At 40.5% G+C, this 23,144-nt stretch overlaps 1 protein-coding gene across 1 annotated transcript in view; it reads left to right on the forward strand.

The window, feature by feature from the left end:
• Positions 1-21,808, forward strand: part of c9h16orf89 (chromosome 9 C16orf89 homolog) — a 23,364-nt gene extending 1,556 nt beyond the window's left edge. Inside the window, 7 exon segments of the mRNA XM_063059558.1 lie at positions 1,788-1,940; positions 5,397-5,547; positions 8,333-8,450; positions 13,927-14,089; positions 16,319-16,420; positions 19,257-19,340; positions 21,732-21,808. Coding sequence (XP_062915628.1) covers positions 1,788-1,940; positions 5,397-5,547; positions 8,333-8,450; positions 13,927-14,089; positions 16,319-16,420; positions 19,257-19,340; positions 21,732-21,808 — 848 coding nt within the window.
• Positions 21,809-23,144: the final 1,336 nt, after the last annotated feature.

A 23,144-nucleotide genomic window follows, 5' to 3' on the forward strand; every position in this document is an offset into this window, starting at 1 on the left:
GATAGAACTTATATTGTCCTCACCTACCACACAATAAGCCTTCACGTCCAACACATCATTCTCCACAAATTTCGCCATCATCAATGAGACCCTACCATCAAACGCATCTTTACCTACACCCTTCCCCCCTCCACTCTCAATTATCCATGGAGATCGCTCCATCCGTGATTCCCTTGTGCATTTGTCCTCCCTACTAATAATCCCTCCTGGCACTTACGAGGGGTGATTGATAAGTTTGTTGCCTAAGATAGAAGGAGTCAATTTTAGAAAACCTAGCACATTTATTTTTCAACATAGTCCCCTCCTACATTTACACACTTAGCCCAGCGGTTGTGGAGCATACGGATCTTGGACCTCCAGAAAGTGACCACAGCAGGGGTGATTGATAAGTTTGTGGCCTAAGGTAGAAGGAGATGAGTTATACAGCTCTCGTTACATGCACATGCAGTTCAACTCTTTGAGTGAAAATGCAGAAAGTTTGAAGTTAATAACATCTCCTTCTACCTTAGGCCACAAATTTATCAATCACCCCTGCTGTGGTCACTTTCTGGAGGTCCAAGATCCGTTTGCTCCATGACCACTGGACTAAGTGTGTAAATGTAGGAGGGGACTATGTTGAAAAATAAATGTGCTAGGTTTTCTAAAATTGACTCCTTCTACCTTAAGCCACAAACTTATCAATCAGCCCTCGTACCTTTGCAGGTGGAAGTAGTGTTACACCTGCCCATTCACCTCCTCCCCCACCTCCATTCAGGGGCTCAAACTGCCCTTCCAGGTGAGGCAACACTTCACAAGTGAATTTGTTGGGGTTGTCCTCTGTATCCGGTGCTACCGATGTGGTTTCCTCTACATTGGGGCACTGCTTTTCCGAACATCTCCGCTCTGTCCGCCAAAAGTGGAATTTCCCAGTAGGCAGCCATTTTAATTCTAATCCCCATTCCCATTTGGACGTGTCGGTCCATGGCTTCCTCTTCTGCCATGACCAAGCTACTGTCAAGTTGCAGGAACCATCTAGAAATATGCAGCTTCCAACCTGGTGGCACGAACATCGATTTCTCCAACTTCCTGTAATTTTTATCCCCTTCCCCTTCCCTCTTTTTCAATTCCCCACTCTGGTCCCATCTAAGCTCCACACCTGCCTATCACCTCCCTCTTGCATTCCTCCTTCTCTTTCTCCCGAGGTCCGCTTGCCTCTCCTATCAGATCTCTTCTTCTCCAGCCCTTTACCTTTTGCACCTATTACCTCGCAGTTCCTTACTTCACCTCCCCCCTCCCTCATCCACCTGGCTTCACCTATCACTTTCTGGCTTGTACTCCTTTCTCTACCCACCTTGTTATTCTGGCATCCTTCCCCCTTCCTTTCCGGTCCTGATGAAAGGTCTCAGCCTGAAATGTTGATTGATTACTCTTCCCCATAGACGATGCCGGACCAGCCGAATTCCTCCAGCATTTGTGTGTGTTGTTCGGAATTAAATTTGCATCGAGTAAATAAGGACTGTTCTGAAGGCTACTTATAAGCATGGAGGTTTTATAACTGGTGGTGGGGGGGGGGAAATTGTGATGCATATATATATGTATACATAAAATCCAGATTAAAACAATAAATAAAAGTACTTAAACGATAGTTGATAAATGATAGACTGACTTCGAGTGAACAAAGATATCAGTGTTTTTCCTATGGTTATACATGATTGAAGATTTTAGCCATCAGAATTTTATACTGGTTGCAGCTCTCGCCAGAAATGTTACAGAATTTGAATATGATCTGTGCTGTTTTGTTCGTATAGCTCTGCTGGAAGATACGTTGAAGAGATGGTCTCTGTCAGGACCTGAAACTGACTCTCAATATAGAAAGGTGGAGGATCTTGTGTTAAAAGTGGGCTTCAGAGTATACATGGCTATCAAAGAAGTAAAATTACATCAGCCTGCATATTTCAATGGTAAACGTTAACATTATGAGTAACCTAAATGTAATTTCCTCCCACTTTTCAAATCTAATTTACAATTTGCACTGTGGCCTTTACAAAAAACATCAAGAACATGATGAAACCTTACTCTTTACTTGGCATGTTTTCAACAATTGATGGTGCATGACTGTGAGAAATACCTGTAATATAAATATTGTCAAAGGTTAAATTAAAACAGAAGATACTGCGCTCAACAGCAGGCAGCAATAGTGGGATGAGATCAAGAGATGGAGTTAATATTTTAGGTAGTCGGTAATGATACTTCAGATTTAAAGCAACAGTAACTACACTATAAGAAATATTTAATTGATTTTTGTCATGATGCAAAATATTTACTCCATAATTGGTGACAGAATTGAAGAATTCAATCTCTTAGCACCTATGAGAATGTCTAGCAGATTGCATTTACTGTGCCCATAATGCAGGAAAACATAATGTAATTTTAAACTAAAGAGAGATGTCTTAAAAACTCATTGCAGGGAGATCTGAAGAACTTACCAGAGGAAAGAGAAGTAAAGGATTGTGGAAGCATAGGGAAGGAATTCTTGAACTTAGGGCCTAGGTGGTTGAAGATATGGCGTCAGTAGTGGTGCAGTTGTGGGTGGCCGGGTGGATCACCCACATTATACAACATGGCACATAATAAACAAACAAACTGGTCCAATTAAATTTATAGATGTGCAAAAGGGTGTCATTGGCAGGGAACAGATCTCTAAGGGCAGTATGAGAGAGGTGTTAAATAAAGTTGGGATGGGGTGTTTAAATGTTTTGGTATGAGTTGAAGATCAGAGGGCAGTGGTTGTGAGGATTATTTATATCAATGACACATTCCTCTCTTTTAACCAGCAAGTAAAAGAATTCCCTTGTGCACAACAGCCGAAGTTGTATGGAAATGTTTTCTCTTCAAAAGCCCCACTTACTTCAGTGATTCTGGTTTTCTTGTTCCTGAAGGGCCCCTGTTGGTCTGATTGTGGTAGAATGAATGTGGTGCACATGGCTGTGGGCTGTCTTCGTAAGTAACAACAGACGTAAGAGTTTGTCGGGCAAAGACAGCTGTGGCAGGGTTTACAAGACATTACTTCTTACAAAGCGAAAACCAGTAGCATGAATGGCAGCAGTGTTTCACTATCAAATGAACTCAACACCTTCTATGCCTGCTTTGAAAGGGAGAACACAACCACAGCTGTGAAGATCCCTGCTGCACCTGATGACCCTGTGATCTCCGTCTCAGAAGCTGATGTTAGGCTGTCTTTAAAGAGGGTGAACCCTCGCAAGACGGAAGGTCCAGATGGAGTACCTGGTAAGGCTCTGAAAACCTGTGCCAACCAACTGGCTGTGTATTCAAGGACATTTTCAACCTCTCACTGCTATGGGCAAAACTTCCCACTTGCTTCAAAAAGGCAACAATTGTACCAGTGCATAAGAAGAATAATGTGGGCTGTCTAATGACTATCGCCCAGTAGAACTCACATCTACAGTGGTGAAATGCTTTGAAAGATTGGTCATGACTAGACTGAACTCCTGCCTTAGCAAGGATCTGGATCCATTGCAATTTGCCTATCGCCACAATAGGTCAACGGCAGGCACAAACTCAATGGCCCTTCACACGGCCTTAGACCACCTGGACAATACAAACATTTATGACAGGATGCTGTTCATTGACTAAAGCTTAGCATTTAATACCATCATTCCCACAATCCTGATTGACAAGTTACAGAACCTGAGCCCCGGTACCTCCCTCTCCAATTGGATCCTCGACTTCCTAACTGGAAGACAACAATCTGTGTGGATTGGTGATAATATCTCCTCCTCGCTGACGATCAACACTGGCGCACCTCAGGGGTGTGTGCTTAGCCCACCGCTCTACTCTCTGTATACATATGAATGAGTGGCTAGGCATAGCTCAAATACCATCTATAAGTTTGCTGATGACACAACCATTGTTGGTAGAATCTCAAATGGAGATGAGAGGGTGTACAGGAGTGAGATATGCCAACTAGTGGAGTGGTGTCGCAGCAACAACCTGGCACTCAACGACAGTAAGACGAAAGAACTGATTGTGGACTTCAGGAAGGGTAAGACAAAGGAACACATACCAATCCTCACAGAGGGACCAGAAGTGGAGAGAGTGAGCAGTTTCAAGTTCCTGGGTGTCAAGATCTCTGTGGATCTAACCTGGTCCTGACATATCGATGCTGCTATAAAGAAGGCAAGACAGCAACTGTATTTCATTAGGAGTTTGAAGAGATTTAGTATGTCAACAAATACACTCAAAAACGTCTATAGATGTACTGTGGAAAGCATTCTGACAGGCTGCATCACTATCTGGTATGGGGGGGTCTACTGCTCAGGACTGAAAGAAACTGCAGAGGGTCATAAATTTATTCAGCCCCATCTTGTGTACTAGGCTACAAAGTATCCAGGACATCTTCAAGGAGCCGTTTCTCAGAAAGGCAGTATCTATTATTCAGGACCCCCAGCACCCAGGGCACGCCCTTTTCTCACTGTTACCTTCAGGTAGGAGGTATGAAAGCCTGAAGGCACACACTCAGTGATTCAGGAACAGCTTCTTCCCCTTTGCCATCTGATTCCCAAATGGACATTGAACCCATGAACACTACCTCACTTTTTAAATATATTATTTCTGTTTTTGCATGACTTTTAATTTATTCAATATACATATACTATGATTGATTTTTAAAATTAATTTATTATTTTTTCTTCTATATTATGGGCTGTATTGCATTGAACTGCTGGTGTTAAGTTAACAAGTTTCACGACACATGCCAGTGATAATAAACCTGATTCTGACTCTGATTCAATTCCACTATCTAAATCATTGGCAAACAATGTGATATGTAGCGGTCCCAATCGTGACCCCTGAGGAACACTGCTAGTCACTGGCAGTCAACCAGAGAAGGCCCCCTTTATTCCCACTCACTGCCTCCTGCCTGTCAGCCATTCCTCTATCGAAGCCAGTATCTCTTCTGTAACGCCATGGGATTTCATCTTGTTAAGCAGCCTCATGTGATCCAATATGGCACCTACTATTGTTGTACTCTCTGCAGGAATGTGCACAACAAAGCCTCAACCAAGCGTCTGATATGGCCACAACACCTTCGTTCAATGTACTGATACATGCACTAAGTTCACTAATCTTAACTTAATCCTAGTATTAAAATACATATACTTAAACTCGTCTGTTCCATTATGTCTATTACCTGGGCCCTGCCTGTTCTTTCTGGTCATATCATCTACATGCCTCTCACTCACTCCACTTTTGGACCAGCTATTTTGGTATCCTTCAGCACAACTGAATTATACTATTGCATCAGAGGAACTGAGGGTTCATTGCAAAATAATGCATTTTATTTTGAATGTTGCTGATAGTTCTGGATCAATATTGAGGAAATGTATTTCTTCATCTAGCCTTTGAACCATTACTACAAATTAATTTCTGGACTTTCAGACCTGAATGGACTCAGACAGACAGTACATTGGTCTATCCTAAATGGAGGGTTAAACAATGTTTTGAAGAGGAAGACAGTGACACCTGTATGTTTCAAATATTAGGTACCGGGTATGTCTTGCTTTTGATTTTATAAATGGTTTATCATTTATAACTGTAATGCGTCACTTATCATTGATAAAGCAACTTTTACAATTCCATTACACCTTACTATATCAAAATACTTAACATCTTAAATATTCTTTTAACATCGAACTAATATTTAGTTTTAAAAAGAAATATTATGTTCCCAGAGGCTGGAAAATGAACATGCAATACTTTATTCCATTAATCAGGATTCAAGTGTTTAATTACAATTTAATAACTGCAGCCTAATATTATGAACATTTTAATTGAGGAATCGATTGCAATTTTAGCTTGGTGATTTAATTATGATTGACCAGATTCGATTTAAATTTTCATTTCACTGTTTCTGTCAGAAATGATAAATTCAAATTTTTGTATCATTGGAGTGAATAAGTTTAATTTACTTCTGGTGAGATTTGTAAAGCAAAATCTTACTCTCTTTTGACAGTTCTGCTCTTATTTACCATTCTTAATTTAGATGGCTACATTTGTGAGATCAATTAAACATGGAAAATGGGAGTTTAAAAAAACAGCAAATGTTAGAAATCTGAAATAAAAGCTGGTAAAACAGTCATCTGTGGAAGGAGAATCAGTCAACATTTTATGTCAATGACCTTCATCAGAAAATGAAAGCATTCACTGTTTGAGACTTTTGTGGCATTTAATGTGATTAATGGTTGATCATATTCCATTTCCCTTGAATTAATCCCTTGGACTTGAGTTAGGAACTATTACTGGTCCTCATTTTTGATGTTTTGCCAGTTGTCCTAGCTCCAATACTAAATGCAATTTCCTTTTCTATCCACAAATATTATATTTTTGCCAATCAGGAATGAAGAATTGTTTTGTCCATGCTCTCTATAAGCACTTGACATTGTTGATCAACTATCAACATGAGTACCAATCCCCAACTGATCTTGGACAACTCTCGTTTGATACCATAATAGTTCCCTTTATGTAGATTCAGGATCCTAGTCACTGAATCAACTACATTACTCTCCACTTTAGTGAAGGATTCCATAATAATATGGTCACTTCTCCTACGGGCCTCTCACAGCAAGACTGTGGAGTAACCCTGTTTCATTCCACATGAAACACGATCCATAGCCAGAGGTTGAGGAGATTTGGTATGTCACTTTGCTTATGTGTGCAGTGGACCATGCTTTTTGACTGGTTGCATTACCATCTGGTATGAAGGGGCCGGAAAAAGCTGCAGATGGTTGTAAACTCAACCAGCCCCATCATGGGCATGTCAGCCTCCCCACCAGCAATGACATCTTTAAAAGGCGATGCCTCAAAAAGACATCCTTCATTAAGAAACCCCAGCACCCAGGACAGGCCCTCTTCTCATTGCTACCATCAGAGAGGAGGTACAGGAGCCTGAAGACACACACTCAACGATTGAGCAACAGCTTCTTCCCCTCTGCCATCAGATTCCTCATCGGAAGATGAACCCATGAACACACCCTCACTATTTTTGCTTTCTTTCTGCGCTACTTATTTAATTTATTTTTATATTTTGTAATGTATAGTATTTTTATCTACTGGGCTGTAGTGTTGCCACAAAACAACAAATTTCACAACATATGTCAATGATAAAAGTCTGATTCAAATTCCCATACACAATAGTTAGTCTCCTGTCGACTGCTCTTGGTTGATTTCTGGATGCTTTGGATCACAAAACTGACCTATACACAATCCATGAATTCTTCTTCCTTGGTATTGTTATTAACTTGGTTAGGTCAATTTTTGTGTCTATTAAACTCACCTAGTGTTACTGTTTCATCTTTTAGTTCTCTTACTTCCTGTTTAATGTCAACTCCCTAACATGACTGATTACTGTAACTACTCCTAATAGATATTTTTAGATTAGATTAGATTAGATTCAACTTTATTGTCATTGGGCCGAGTACAGATACAAAGCCAATGAAATGCATTTAGCATCTGACCAGAAATGCAAAGAATAGTGTTATCTACAAAATAACTCAATAAAAAAGTGCTACAGCACACAAACATAAAAGTACTGAGACAGTACAATACGGATGCAATACTGCTTAGTGCTGTGACTCTTGTTATTTCATAGAACTGCTCATGCTGAACTTACTTAATCTTTGCATTCTTCCTTCCTATTGCAATAATCTTTGTAACCAGCAGTGCTATCTCTCCTTGTCCTTCTTGCCTGTTCTTCCCAAATATTGAACTCCCCCTGATTGTTCATTTCCTATTCTTGGAGCCCCACTGCCCTCTCTCTGTATTTCCAATGATATCCTATTCATTTACATCTATCTGCATAATTAACTTATCGACCTATTGAAGGATCTTTTCAAGAACCATTCCTATGTCTTCATCACTGAATGGACTGGGACTGCACTGTGGTATTTTGCCACAGAATAAGTAAGCTCGGAGATGGTAAGGATATGCCTGAAAATAGTTAAAAGTTATCCCTTCCATTGGCAGGTTTCTGTTATGAGTGAACTACTGAACTTCAGACCCAAATGATACAGAAGTCACACTCATTTTGTGTGAATAGGATCCTTTTGTGATTCTATTGCAGAGTTCCATTTAAATGAAGAACATCCCAAGATATTTCACAGGGGCACAACTGGAAATTGTACACAGAGTTAATAGAGATTTATTAGAAGGAAGCCAATGAGCTTGAGGTATTTAGGAAGACATCTAAAAATAGTTTTTAATATAATTTCAGATGAACTGATAATGTCATAATCCAGTAAAACAAGTCATCTAAATATGTTTATTCTTTAAAAACTAGGAAGGATTATAGAGTGCCTTGTCTGGATACAACCATGTGTAAGAAGCTGATGACAACACTATATTGCCCAGATTACTCCTTGCCACACCAACTGCTGTACTTTATTTTTGCTGAGATTGTAAGAAAAATTACTGATTTATTAACAGCATTGATTCAAAAGTTGTCACTTTCATTATTGTAAAATCTTTGTTGCACTGTAAAAGCAACTATAGAGTTCCATGGCACAGAAACCAGCCCTTTGGACCAATTCATCCATATTGATCAAGATGTCTACCTGAGGTAGTCTGGTATGCTTGCATTTGGCGTTTGGCATCTTTGAATCATTGTAAAACATTTAACCTTCTTTAGCGCCCTGTCTACCTGTGTCACTCCTTTCAGGGAATTATGTCATTGTACCCCCAAGATCACTTTGTCCTACAGCACTATCCATTGTCCTACTATTTACTGTGTAAATCCTGTTTTAGTTTAACTCACCAAAAAGCAAAATTCGTAATTACCGAAGTTAAGTCTCACCTGCCATTTCCTCAGTTCATCCAGATCCTGTTGTAATCTTAGATGATCTGCTCCACTGTCCAATACACCACCAACTTCTGGTGTCAGAGCTACAAACTTGCTACATGTATTCTAGTAAGGCACATGGCAAAGTCCCTCTTGGGAGGCTAATCCAGAAGATCAAGATGCATGGTGTTCTTGGTGAATTGGCTGTTTGGATTCAGAACTGGTTTGTGGATAGAAGACATAAGGTAGTGGTTGAAGGGACTTATTCGAGCTGGAGGTCTGTAATTAGCGGTGTTCCGCAGGGATCTGTCCTGGGACCTCTGTTTGTGATGTATGTAAATGACTTGGATGAAAATGTAGATGGGTGAGAAGTTTGTGGATGATACCAAGATTGATGGAGTTGTGGATAGTGTAGAAGACTAGCAAAGAATTCAGTACAATATAGATCAGTTGCAGATATGGGTAGAGAAATGGCAGATGAAGTTTAACCCAGATAAATATGAGGTGTTGGGCAAATGCAAGGAGACAGTACACTGTTAACGGCAAGATCCTTAACAATGTTGCTGAGCAGAGAGATCATGGGATTGAAGTTCATAGCTCCTTGAAAGTGGCTACACAGGTCGGTAATGTCGATAAGAAGGCTCATATAAAGCTTGTTTTTATTCGTCAAGCCACTGAGTTCAAAAGTCAAGAGGTTATATTGCAACTTTATAAAACTCTGGTTAGGCCACGTCTGGAGTATTGCATACAGTTCTAGATGCTCCATTATAGGAAGAATATTGAGGTTTTGGAGAGGGTGCAGAGGAGGTTTACCAGGATGCTGTCTGGTTTAGAGGGCATGTGTTATCACAAGAGGCTGGGCACACTTGGGTTGTTTTCTGTGGAGCACTGGAGGCTGAGGGGAGATCTGACAGAGGTTTATAAGATTATGAGAGGCATAGATAGCGTAATATCTGTTTCCCAGGGTTGAAATTTCTAATTCTAGAGGGCAGGAACTTAAGGTGAGAGGGGGCAGGTTCAAAGGGGATATAAGAGGTATGCTTTTGACTCAAAGAGTCGTGGATGCCTGAAATGCGCTGCTTGGTATGCTGCTGGAGTCAAATACATTGGAGGCTTTTGAGAGGCATTTGGGTAGGCACGTGGATATGAGGAAGATGGAGGGATATGGGCATGGTGTAGGCAAGAGGGATTAATGTTTGGGTGTTTTTGATTTGTTGTTTTAGCTGGTTTGGCACAACATTGTGGGCTGACGGGCATGGTCCTGTTTTTTACTGTTCTGTGTTAACAACATCACCATCCAAACTGTCGATCCCTATTTCCAATTATAAGGCATTGTTCATGGTTAATATTTTTGCTATGCTCCCTACTGACCCCTCTCAGTATTTACCATGAACACTGAATTTATTTGTTATGTTGGGAGTGTCAATTCTCTGCCTTTTCTTGTAGATGTAGTGTACTTTAATACAGTTCACAGGAAGGTCTGCATGTAGTCAAAGGAATTGGTCTTCTCCAAGTCAAATTAAAATAAAGTAAGAAAGTGGTCCTTTTTTAAAAGTTGGTTGACAAGTCAACACTTTATTTCAGATACTCTGAGACAATGCATTTTGACCAGCCATTATCCTGTCCAAATGGACTTGCTCTCAAAGATCCAGTGACCCAAGCAAAGCTAAGTACATATTGAGATTCCCTCGAATCAGTCCTTGGGCCTTTGCCTCCTGCCCCACCTGGTGTCATCATCAGCCACCACAGAACCCACAGAGCTCAGGGGGAGACAAGTCAGTATGTGTCTTGCAATATTGAAATGTTAGCATCTTTACAGCTGGGACTGGAAGCCATTGCTTCTCAAGATGAAGGCAACAGACGCTGGCAGTTTTTAGTCTCTACACTTGTACCTTGCAGTTCTCAATATGCATTACTGAATTTATAGCAGTGAATCTGTGGAACACTCGGCCACAGACTGCACTGGAGGCTAAGTCCACGGGTATATTTAAGGTGGAAGTTGATCGTTTCCTGATCGGTCAGGGCATCAAGGGGTATGGCAAGAAGGCAGGTGTATGGGGTTGAGTGGGATCTGAGATCAGCCATGATGGACTCGAAGGGCTGAATGGCCTAATTCTGTTGCTATATCTTACGGTCTTATTGTACTCATCCAGTAATGAGATCCTGAGAGCTCAGATGTGATAGGAATGTTGTGCTGAGGGTTCTGCATGGGAACCCAACCTGAAGCTCTCCATCTAGCTAGTCTGGGCTGGTTGGCTGATGGTCAATAGTGCTGAAGTGACAGTGGTAAACTCCCTATAATCCACTTCAAAGGGAAGCAGCTACTTTGTGTTCTGAGTAGTTTATTCACTGGGGTGACAATTTAATAGATAAATTGAGTGACCTGAGGTAGGTTGGATTATGAGGATGCTAGGGTATTCCCAAGACCTGGAACACTGGTACCTAAAGCAATAGTCTGGACTTCTAGTATAACATAGTGGTTGCTGTTTTTATTGTAAAGGCTCTCAGCCAATGGACCTTGCATAACGGTTGGGGTGCAGGAGTTGGCCACATGTTTTATACAGGAAAAGAGAAGCTTTAGACACTACAAAGAGCTAAGTGCAAAGTTGGACCTGGACTCTCTTATGCTCTTCAATATTTCTCATGGGATTTTTGATGGGCCTGACACGTATCTGCCTTTTCCCAGTGTATGAAATCCAAAGCAGAGTTGGCATGTAACTTGCCCTCCAGGAAACCGGCACATATTACTATTTTCCTCTGGTCTATCTGTCTGAAGAAGATCCCATCTCCAACCAATTCTCAGTTCTTCCTGGACCACCAGAGTATGCAAGTGAAAGTTGAAGTGATGGGATGTTCTCTTCATTTGCTTCAGTCTCAGAGGCTTGCAAAGCTGGGATCTGAAAAGAGAGAGGGTCACAAATCTGTCCCCAGTGTGACAGGAGCAGCATAGAGTTTCTGCAAATGAAGAGATGGTGGAGTGATGGGAAAGCTGGATTTAAGCGTGTTAGCGCTCTGATCTATTCTGGGTTGGCTGGCACTGGCAGACATAGTTCCCCAAGGGTTTTTTTCAGAACTGATTGGACTCTATTGTTATTGATCATCGACTGCACATGTTCCCTATTAACTTCTGTGCATTGAAACCCTGCTTAATGTACCTTAATTTGCTCAGTCTTGACGAGTGATCATGTAAGTAGCAAGAGCCTCTGGTTTTTTTTAGTCTTTTGTTTTTTTTCGATGTATGTTCACTGCCTGCCATTTCTGGATCTTATTTGAGCATCGAGATCTTGGATTACTGTATTTCTGTTTGGATTAATGCATTTTTGAGTTGGACTGGTTGTCTTTTTTTTGCACATCTTGGCTAAAAGAAAGTAAAATTTGCATTTGAATCTGTACATCAACTCCTGCCTGCATCGTGGTTTCTACAATTGGGTTCATTCACAATCCTCAGTGGTAAAGTGCTGGACTTTCAAGCCAGCGACCTGAGTTCAATTCCCAATCAGGCCATTGCCTTACAAAGCAGAAAGGACAACTGTAAATATGTACCATCTTCAGTGACTTCCACACAACCTTGAGCACAGACTCTTCTGGTAGCACAGCCACAGTCCAGACCATGAGCCTGTCTGTCACAAATCTGCTGTTACTGGTTGTGTGCTTCTCTTGCAAGAAATGGGTACTGGTGCAATGGATTGCAATTGTGTTCATGTGAAATTCCTACCATAGCTAAATACTGAACTGTAGAAAAGTCTTGGGTGTATATATCTATATCTATCTCTAGGGTGCACAGTACTGTAGCTGGGAGCAGGAATGCTCATGGGAATTTTAGTGTGGTGCAGGTTAAGTGTGTGCACACCTATACATCTGTTGGAGTGACCCAAAGAAGGCACCGTGGCCTTGCTTTTCCCATTTAGTGCATGGCCCTGCTCAGTGTGAGTGTTGTGGGAAATGATGCTCCACTTGCCGTCTCCTCTATATCGGTGAGACCCAACATAAATTGGGGGACTGCTTCATCGAGTACCTTTGTTCCATCCACAACAAGCAGGGTTTTCCAGTAGTCAGCCGTTACAGTTCCATTTCCTATTCCCATTCTGACATATTGGTCCATGGTCTCCTCCACTGCCATGATGCGACCACTCTCAGGTTGGAGGAACAACATATTATGTTCTGTCTGATGGCATGAAAATCGAATTCTGTGTCTTCTGGTAATTTCTCCCCCTCCTCCTTCTCTCTTTTTCCATTCCCACTCTGGTTCCCTTCTTGCCTCTTCTCTTCTCACCAGCCTATCGCCTCCCATGGGGTCCTCTTCCTCCCTTTCTTCCATGGTCCACTCTCCTCTCCTATCAGATTCCTCCTCTCTCCGCCCTTTCCCTTTTCCATCCATTAACTTCCAGCTCCTTACTTCATTCCCCTTCACCTCTCACTTTCTACTCCTTCTCCTCCCCCCCCAGCTTCTTGTTCTGGCCGCTTCTCCTGAAGACAGGTCTCAGCCCGAAACGTCGAGCTCCTCCAGCATTTTGTGTGTGTTACTCTGGGGCAAATGAATGTTGGGTAATCAATGGGGTTTGTAGTTCCTGATGTGAACATTCCCAAACCAAAAGCCATGGATGAATCAGAAGGTTCGTAGTCTGCTGAGAGCTAGATCTGTGGCATTTCAGTCTGACGATCCAAGTCTGTAGAAGAAAACCAGATATGACTTGCGGAAGGCTATTTCAAGAGCAAAGAAACAATTCTTGGGAGAGGTTGGAGGTGACATTGGATGTACATCAAATCTGGCAGGTTGTGCAGGCCATTACATCCTACAAAGCCAAACCCAACATGGTGAATGGCGGTGATGCTTCATTCATGGCCAAGCTCAATGCCTGTTATGCTTGCTTTGAGCGGGAGAATAAAACCATAGCCCTGAGGATTCCTTCAGCATCTGATGAAATGCATTTCTAGTCTACATGGACTCTGGCGATCTCCAGACCCTCACTGTAATGACTGTGGGATGAGACTGTAGGATAATTTGAGCCTTGAGGACCTCAGTACATCATCCATCTTGTGTCAGTTTCTAGACGTAATTTTTCTTTGTAACTGATCCATTTTCAATTCAATTTTAGAAAAACTGCACAAATATAGTGGGATCTCGGCACCCAGGGCTGAGACATTCAGTAAGTACTCAGCACCTTAAGAAAATCTACTGCACCAATATGATGGAAATAAACTTGCAGATTGAAAATGATGGTTTTCCTGTATATCGACGCAATTTATTTCTGGAAAACAGTAAGTGACTTAAATTTAAAATGAATTATTAAGATAAAATTGAAAAATTAAAGTAGTAGTATTATCTTGTCAGTGTTAACACAGAGTTGTTTTGTACACAAGATTGTAATGCATTAGTAGAGAAGGGCTTCCCAACCTGGGGTTCATGGACCCTTTGGTCCATAAGCATAAAAAAGGTTGGGGGACCCTTGTAATGGTGCAAATATTTTGTGTTTCAAGTTTAAATTTATTGTCATTGGCACACATATTCGGGGTATAAATGCTAGTTTTCCTGTAGCAGCAGCGCAAGGGATCTTCAAACTGAAACTTTTTTTTGTGTGTGTGTCCCTGCGTGTGCGATGTTGGCGGGACAATGTCTCTTTCATGCCTTTACAAGGCGCGGAGCGAGAGAAAGAGAGACTGTGTGGCGCGCCACTCCTCACACAGATATTTAGCAGTATTTTTCTGTTTTATTTTACGAGGTCGAGTCGCAATCTCGACACTCAACCCAACACGGATGGAAAGCGTACTCGGGAGCGAACCCAGGAACCTCCATTCCAGAGTCCGGCACTGATGTCATTGTGCCACCAGCCAGCCCTGCCTCAACCTGAAACATTAATTCCGTTTTTTTTTTCTCCTCCAAGATGCCTTACCAGCCAAGTATTCCCACCATTTTCTGATATCATAGTTCACTTCTCGAGGGTATCGGAATGGAAAAGACTGAAATTGTCTGTTGGGACTACGGAGTTTTGAAAGAGTTGGGGGGATGGCAGGACTGTCACTATTCACATGGGATGGGAGCTGGGGTGGAAAGGCATATTTTCCTGAGGATGGGGCACACGTGGGACCTGAAGGTGATCAAAACTGGGGTGACGTTGAGGGGGAGTAGTCATTGAAAATGGTTGATGTATTTTATGGGCTGGTTATTCAGCCGGATTCCTAGTCTGGCAATGCGCTCAGAAAACCACATTGTCCTGGGAGTGCCCAATACCTGGAAATCTCAGATGACTTAGTCCACAGGAATGTTGCAGGATAACTTGGGCTATGTTGTTCTGGGGTGGGGTGGGGTGTGGGGGGGTGTTAGTTATTCAGTTCACACGGTGCTTCTGAGCACAGACCCACCCTGGGAAATTACATAGAACCTAGAAATCTACAGCACATTACAGGCCTTTTGGCCCACAATGCCTCTCATCATCTTATACACCTCCATCAGGTCCCCTCTCACCCTCCGCTGCTCCAAGGAGAAAAAGGCCAAGTTCACTCAATGTATTCTCATAAGGCATGCTCTCCCATCCAGGCAACATCCTTGTAAATCTCCTCTGCATTCTCTCTAAAGTATCCACATCCTTCCTGTAGTGAGGTGACCAGAACTGAACACAGTACTCATACTTTATGATTTATTATGATTTGGAATGTATTGTATATGTGATGGAGATAGAATAAATATTAACTATCCAAGGAGAATTGAATATGTAATTGGTAACTACTCCTCCCAATAATATTAAGCTATTTTAGTGCTCCTACTCCAATGACATCCATTTTTTTCTGAGAAACTGAGCACCTTGAAATGTAATCTAAATCCATGAAATTAGTTATTGATGCAGTTAACGAGCAGTCATCACTTCCCTTCCCCTACCCATATTGATGTCAAGAGTTGGGAGAACATATTTTTGAATTTTCCTTGTTGGAGAAGTTATTACTCAGTCAGTTCGACCCCAAGTGCCTTTCAGGTCCTGCTGGAATGAGCTGCTCCATGTGAAATTACTGCTCAAATCCGTTTTCTCCCAATACAGAGGCTGGGTCACATCTTTTATATCATTGTTCTTCAGTCAGTTATTGATGGCTGTAATTATTGATGTGTTTAGTTGCTCTGATTCACTTGTTCTTGGACTGCTGCAGCTTGTGCTCATTTGTTCGATTTTTTAACTTTCACCAGTGAACCATAGAGAATGAACTGGGCAGAGTAAAAACACAAGAACAGGGAATGGGAGAGGGACATTTGGTCCCTTGAGCATGCTTAGCCATTATTTTAATGATTAATTCACAAATTTCAGCCATGTTGAATAACTGGAAGAGTGCAGCTAGCTAAATTTGAACGCAAAGACGTGAATAACGATTACATTCTTCTCATGCTCTGTTTCCAGAAGCACCTGAGAGTGTGAGGAGTTGTGAGTGTACTGTCAGAGTATTTATGGTTGGACTTTAGTTGTTTAAGGACAAAGTTTCTGATTAAATGTGTAATTTACACAGTAATGCTTTGCGGGATGATTGGATATTCTGATTTCTACAAGACCCGGTGGCTTGAAGCCATTCTATCATGGCAGTACCCCAATGGTTGCTATGTGAAAATGGGTGAGTTGATTGATTAATATTCATTGTTTAAAATTAAAGCTACTGTTTGTATTCCTGATGAGATATTTTGAAAAGGTTCTGGTGAAGATCGAATACCAGAGATAAAATGAGAGCACTATTTTTAATATCATGGCTACTTTTGCCTGAGGGTTGCATCAAGGAATTCTGGTTGATTGGAAATCTTTGTTTGGAGTCTTACCTTGTGCAAAGGAAGATGGTAATAGTTGGCGATTAATCTTTCCAGCTCCAGGGCAACTATACTGTCACTTCTCATGAGAGTGTCCCTTGCCCCATCTTCAGCAATGACTGACCTTCCTTCAAAAGGTCAGAAGTGCATGTTTCCTGATGATTGCATCACAGTATATGAAGCAAGATATGCCTACTTTCAGAAAGACCTTGACAATATTTTTTGCAGGACGGCACACTTCTAAGATGATTGGAGGGAGGTGTGGAGAGGAGCATGTCAGAGGTAGGTTTTGTTACATAGACAGTGGTGAGTGCACGGAATGCACTGCCACGGGTGGTGGTCGTAGAAGCAGATACATTAGGGACATTTAAGAGACTCTTGGAGAGGCACATGGATGAAAGAAAACTGGAGGGCCATGTGGGAGGGAAGGGTTAGATTGAATCTGGAGTAGGTTAAACCCAGCACAATGTTGTGGGTTGAAGGGCTTGTGTTCTACACCTCCATTTTAGGTAATGGTACCCACTACAAGCTTATGGACTAGCACAGCGACCTTGACTACAATTCCTTGCTTCCTGTAATCACTCCATATACTTGTTTTGTAGAGAACACTTCCACACCAGTCCTTCGGAAATATCTTCTTATTCCTCACTGAACCACAGTTGGCAAGGTTGTTATCTGCTGTCTGCTCTATTTCCAAAACTTCAGCTCTCATTCTCTGTACACTCAGTCAGAACAAAGATCGAGTTCTTCTTTGTTCCCACACTTTCCACCCTCCCAGCCACCACGTTTCAAAGGATCATCCCCAGTAAATTCCACCAGCAGCCACATCTTCCCCTCCTTTCAGTGTTCTGAATGGACCATTCCCTCTCAACTTCATGCTTGTCTTCACCAGCATTTACCTACTTCATGTTGCCTTCACATGCATCCTCAGCAATTGAAGCACCTGTCCCTTTTAGCTCTTCCCCACCCATCCAGAGTGAAAACAATTGTCCCATGAGAGCAAGTTGCAGACAGATAATGTAGAAAGGGAGAGAGGAACTGGTGGTGAATACTGATGAGTCCCGAGGGTGTGAGAGGAGAAGAATTTTTATTCTTTTTACTTCTTTAACATACCAAAAGGTCATGATTTTTTTCTGGTATTGCATAAAGTGATGACTTCCTAAAATTGGAGGAGTTAAAGCAACTGATTAACAGCTGTTAGTAGTAGAGATTGTAAATGGTATCTATAAAGGAGTAAAAAGAGCAATGGAGACTTGAGAAGTGTGGGGAGAGAATTCTGCTTCTTAAGCCCTTTATACTAATGTGGAACCATTAACCAAGCAAGAGGTCAGAAGTTGAGCAGTGGGAACATTTCAGTTAATTACAGTGTAGAGAGATGTTATAGGGATGGAGGCAAGATTTGATTATAATGAAAAGTGCAGAGTTCACTGAAAGCACTGTCATGGGTAGATAGGGTGGTGAAACAGGCATTTGCACTTTGGCCTGTATTAGTCAGAGCATTGAGTATAGAACCAGGGAAGTATTTTGCAGTTATATAGGATACTAGGGAGGCTATACTTGAAGTATGTGTGGTTCTAGTCATCCAGTTATAGGAAAGATGTTAATAAACTAGAAAGATTTACCAGGACTTTGCTTGGTCTTGGGGGTCTGAGTTACAAGGAGACATTGTGTAGACTAGGACTTTATTCCTTGGAATGTAGGAGGTTGAAGGATGACCTGATAGAGATATATAAAATCTTGACGGTCATAGACAGAGTGAAGGCATGTTATTTTTTCCAGGGGATGGTGTGCTAAAAATAAAAGGGCAGAGGTTTAAGATCAGATTTAAAGAGAGAGCTTCTTTATACAAAGGGTGGTGTGCAGTTGGAATAAACTGCTAGAAATGGTGGTTGAGGTGGCATATTAGCAACATTTAAAAGCATTCTAGGTAAGTACATGGAGAGGAAGTTTAGATGCAGGAAGGTGGGACTATCTTGCTGTTGGCAGGAAGAAGTTGGGCTGAAGGATATGGAAAGAAACAAGCCCTGACTTTAAAACTGGGAATAATGTATTAATTTCTTCCTCTTTGAAATCTTGTGTGCCTGATTTAAAATGCTGTTCAACTGAGCACTTCTCCTGAGCAAGGACTCAAAGTGTGAAATGTGGATCCGGTGCCACTTAATTAGCTATGTTTTGTTCAGCTTTTATCTTTCTCTTGTATCGTAATTGCAGTGTTCTGCTTCACATCTCCCTAAAGAGTTCCTTTGCAATATCATCTCATTAGCTCAGGAAACTCTTGGAATATATTTGATCCTGTTTTTAAAAAATTCTTTGCTGTAATTTCCTACAGCTAAGCAGATGAAAAGCAATTCTTAAGCTAGTTTAAAGTCTGATTTACCCTTGTACCATAACAGATGGGCATTGCAAAACAGCTAGTAGTGTTGAAGTCCTGCTCAGTAGATTTTCATGCAGAAGCATTCAATGTGTAAAACAATGTTTTTAATCAGGTATTAATAACTTTGTTTTAAAAAGCAGCATTTTCACTTGAGTATTTCTTTAAAAATATTAACTATTTCAATCTATTAGTGTAATTTTTTTTAACACTTATGTTCTGTTGAAACCTGTAAATATCCCTCCACAATTCATGCCTTGTATTTCATACAACATTAGGTAGGAGTATGCACCCAAAAGAGAGGAAAGAAAAAGCACTTACAGCACACCAGGGAGTGAAGAGAGAAGATGTCCTATTGGATGGTAAAATATTTCTTTTTAAATATTTACTACAGTTTCTGTTATTGAAATCTGGTACCAAATAGTTGACCAGCACTTGAAATTAATGACAAATGCATGATGTGATTAAATCTCAATATAATCAATGTTTATCTTTTGATTTTTGAAAGTCTATCGAAGAAAATGAATTGCAGTTGCCCCACAAATTGCCTCAAAAAATTACAACCTTGTTGGTATGTCTCAGTAATTCTTAGAGCCTAAATTTCTAGATGTGATAGTGTAGTAATTGTTATTGTTTCCATATTTAGAAATGTTTAACAAGGTGATGAAATAATAATGCTCCCTTTAAATACTGTTATACATTACAACAATATTGTTATTGAGACTAATATATCCATGAACTAATATTGTGGTCGTGCATTTCAATGATCCATGAAAGAAAACCATTTTCTATTTAAATATGATGCCAAAAAGTCAATTCAATAAACACACACAAAATGCAAGCCAGGCAGTATCTATGGAAAAGAGTAAACAGTCGACATCTCGGGCCAAGACCCAAAGTCTTGCTGAAACAGCAGTGGACTGGAATGAAGTGCACGATTCTACCCGGTGCTGAGTTGAAATGGCCTCATTTTGTGAAATCTGATTCTAAGATGGTAAAATTTAAGATAATTTCACATTGTCCAAATAGTAATAAGACTCAAGGGATATGATGTGTGTGTTGGGGGCATGGGGGTAGGGAAGAGAATGAAGGACTGGGGCGCAGTTATCTGATAGGTGTCCAGAGCAATACTACTGACACTTGCGCATAACTTCCAAAAGTGAGCTCCCAGGGAAGTAGTTTGTTAATTTCCAACTACCAAGCCCACAAATTGCTTTCTATTTCCAACCAAGAGAAAATCTGCAGATGCTGGAAATCCAAGCAACACACACAAACTGCTGGAGGAACTCGGCATCTATGGAAAAAAAGTACAGTTGATGTTTCAGGCCGAAAGCCGTCAGCAGTTCTGTGACAACATAGCAAGTCCAGTTGCCTTGATTTACTACTGCATGATATTCTTAAATATTCCCAACAGAGACATTTAAAAACACATTAACAGTAGTGACATATTTGTCAGAAACCACAGTTTTTCCCCATTTTGAATTTTGTCAAGGGCTATCAGGATAATTCAAGGGTAGGACTTTGGCACTGTGCTCCCTGAGGACCATTTGACATCTGGACCTCAGTGCCCAACACCAGAATGCAAAGGGCCAGCAAGACCAGTCCATATTCTAATCCATTATGGGAGATCTGGGACTGTGGGTCCTATGCATTGCATCTAATCCATTGATGAAGGATCAATCCAAGTGTTCAAATTTAGTGAATTTGTTTAGAGTAAAAATGAAACAGTTGAAATAAGTTACAGCATCACAAAAAAAGATAAATGTCAAAGTAGATGAATTTGCTAAATGTAGCAAGTGATTATGACATGAAAAACACTGACTTAAAAGCAGATTCAGCTACCATGTTCAAAAGGGAATTGGGTATAGACTTGCCTGCTAAGTCATTGTGAGAACTAAGGGAGGGGGACAGAGTTAACACAAACAAGAAGGACCACATTAAAATGTACTACAATAGTGCTTCTCCATTTGTCCAGGTGTAAATTGCACAAACCTTTCTTGCTTGATTTTCAGTTAATGATTTTTGCACTAAATGCCAACAATCACTATCTTTTTTTACATTTGCAGCTGCTTAGCATTGGTAATTTCAGGAGCAATAAGCTCAAATTGAAATTAACCTGCAATGTTCTAGGCTCCGTTTCTTCAACTGTTTCATCAATGATTTTCTTTCTAATATTATTTATTGAGATTCAGCACAGAATAGGTCCTTTGAGCCGTGCCACCCAGCAATCAATCCCCTAACTTGGTCCTAGCCTAATCACGGGACAATTTAAATGATCAATTAACCTACCAACCAGTGCGGCTCTGGACTGTGGGAGGAGACTGGGCCCCCAGGGGAAACCCACGGGGAGAATGTACAAACTCCTTGCAGGCAGTGACCAGAATTGAACTTAGGTTGCCTGTACTGTAAAGCGTTGTGCTAACCACTATGTTAACATGCTGCCCCATAATGTCAGAAATGTAGATGTTTGTGGACAATGCTCAATTCCATTATTAGTCCACAGCAAATGAAAAAAGGATAACTCACTGCAAAGGTGTCACAGCAAAATTTAGATACTCCATCAACATAGTAAATCATTGTGTTATCCTTATTTCATGCAAAAAATAAACATTCTGATATTTCATCAAATCATTATGGAATTTTAACAATAAAATTAATAATGCCTCAGAGTAGAGTGGATTGTAGATTATAAAATAACAAATATTAACCTTTACCAAAGAGATCTGATGATCAATATATTGGCTTCTTTTCAGATAATTGCTCATGTCACAAGACTGCTGTCGCTGTAGGAGCTTTAGGTGGCTACTTTTGTTTCTATGGAACGTCATAGAACCATGAAAAATTTAACAATAAACCACAGCTTGTCCTTGCGATTATATTGAATTAATAACGCCATGAACTTACCATAGAACAACAATTCTGTACTTCGTCCTATGACTTAAGTTGTTTAGACAATTATTCCTACAATTAGCTGAAGTTGAAGGTGGAAAAATGTTTATCTTGAGTAAGCAAGGGTAAGACATTCAGTGAAATTCTATTTAAGATAGATATAGAATTAGTTGTTTTCAAATGGCGAGTTCAGATCATGACTATGTTATTTTTCCTGGCTCTGGTTTCCTCTTATGTGACTTTTGTTAAGTTAATTAGCTCGGTTACCTATAGTATAGGTGAGTGAAAAAAGAGAATCGGGGTAGTCAATAGGTGAGTGAGAAGAGGTTACAGGAAAGTAAGTGGGAGCTGGCCAACGTTCCATCTATTTCCTTTTACAACTGCTCTGAGCAGGAAATTTTTACACGGGCTCTAAACTTCAAATTTTTTTTTGTAATATGCATATTACAGCATCAGCGTTAAGCATGCTAGCAGTATGTTAACAATGAGCTACTGACTTCTGTTCTGTGTTTGTTACAATTTGTAACTTGAAACACTGACAACGTAAATAGGTTGAAGCTCAAATGTTTCAATGTAAAGGTCGTGGTACGTTTATTATTTAGAAAATTCATGTATTATAATCATTAACAACGACAAGGTATTTTAGAATTGTATAAAAAATTCAAAATTAGATTAGCATAATTTCAAAATTATATTAAATTACATAAAATAAGTTCCAGCTGCGTGGCAATGAAGTCTATGTGCGCAAGAGCATTTCAGTTAATGCACAATCCGCGCAGCTTCAAGGGACCGGTGAAGCTGGAGTAGAGTCATTGGGTTCAATAGTTCTATATTGTAGATAAATATATGTATCTGGGATAGCTGGTGGGATCATTTTCTTTGGCTGAGAGGACTGAAGTAAAATCAATTTGTTAGCATATACCGGTACTTCATGTAGGCTAACTAATAAGATCCAAAAGAAACTATTAGATCAATCCTATTTGCTTTAATATAGTATGACCTTTATGACTGACAGAAGTTGATTAAAAATATTAACATTCAAGAGCTCAGGCTGCTTTATAGTAAATGAATATAATTGATTATTCATAGTAAAATGTTACCATGGGGGCAGTTAGCCTTTAAAGTTTAATAGAAGTTCCACCCAATCAGTTGTACAGCATTGTATTGCATGAGTTATGATTCCATTGTTCCTATCATAGTGGCCCAAAAATTTGGAGCAAATCCCTTTCAAAAGATGCTGACAAAATGCTGGCAGGCGAGATAGCACAGTTCTTAAG

Source organism: Mobula hypostoma, chromosome 9 (assembly GCF_963921235.1).
Source record: "Mobula hypostoma chromosome 9, sMobHyp1.1, whole genome shotgun sequence".
Taxonomy (NCBI): Eukaryota; Metazoa; Chordata; class Chondrichthyes; order Myliobatiformes; family Myliobatidae; genus Mobula; species Mobula hypostoma.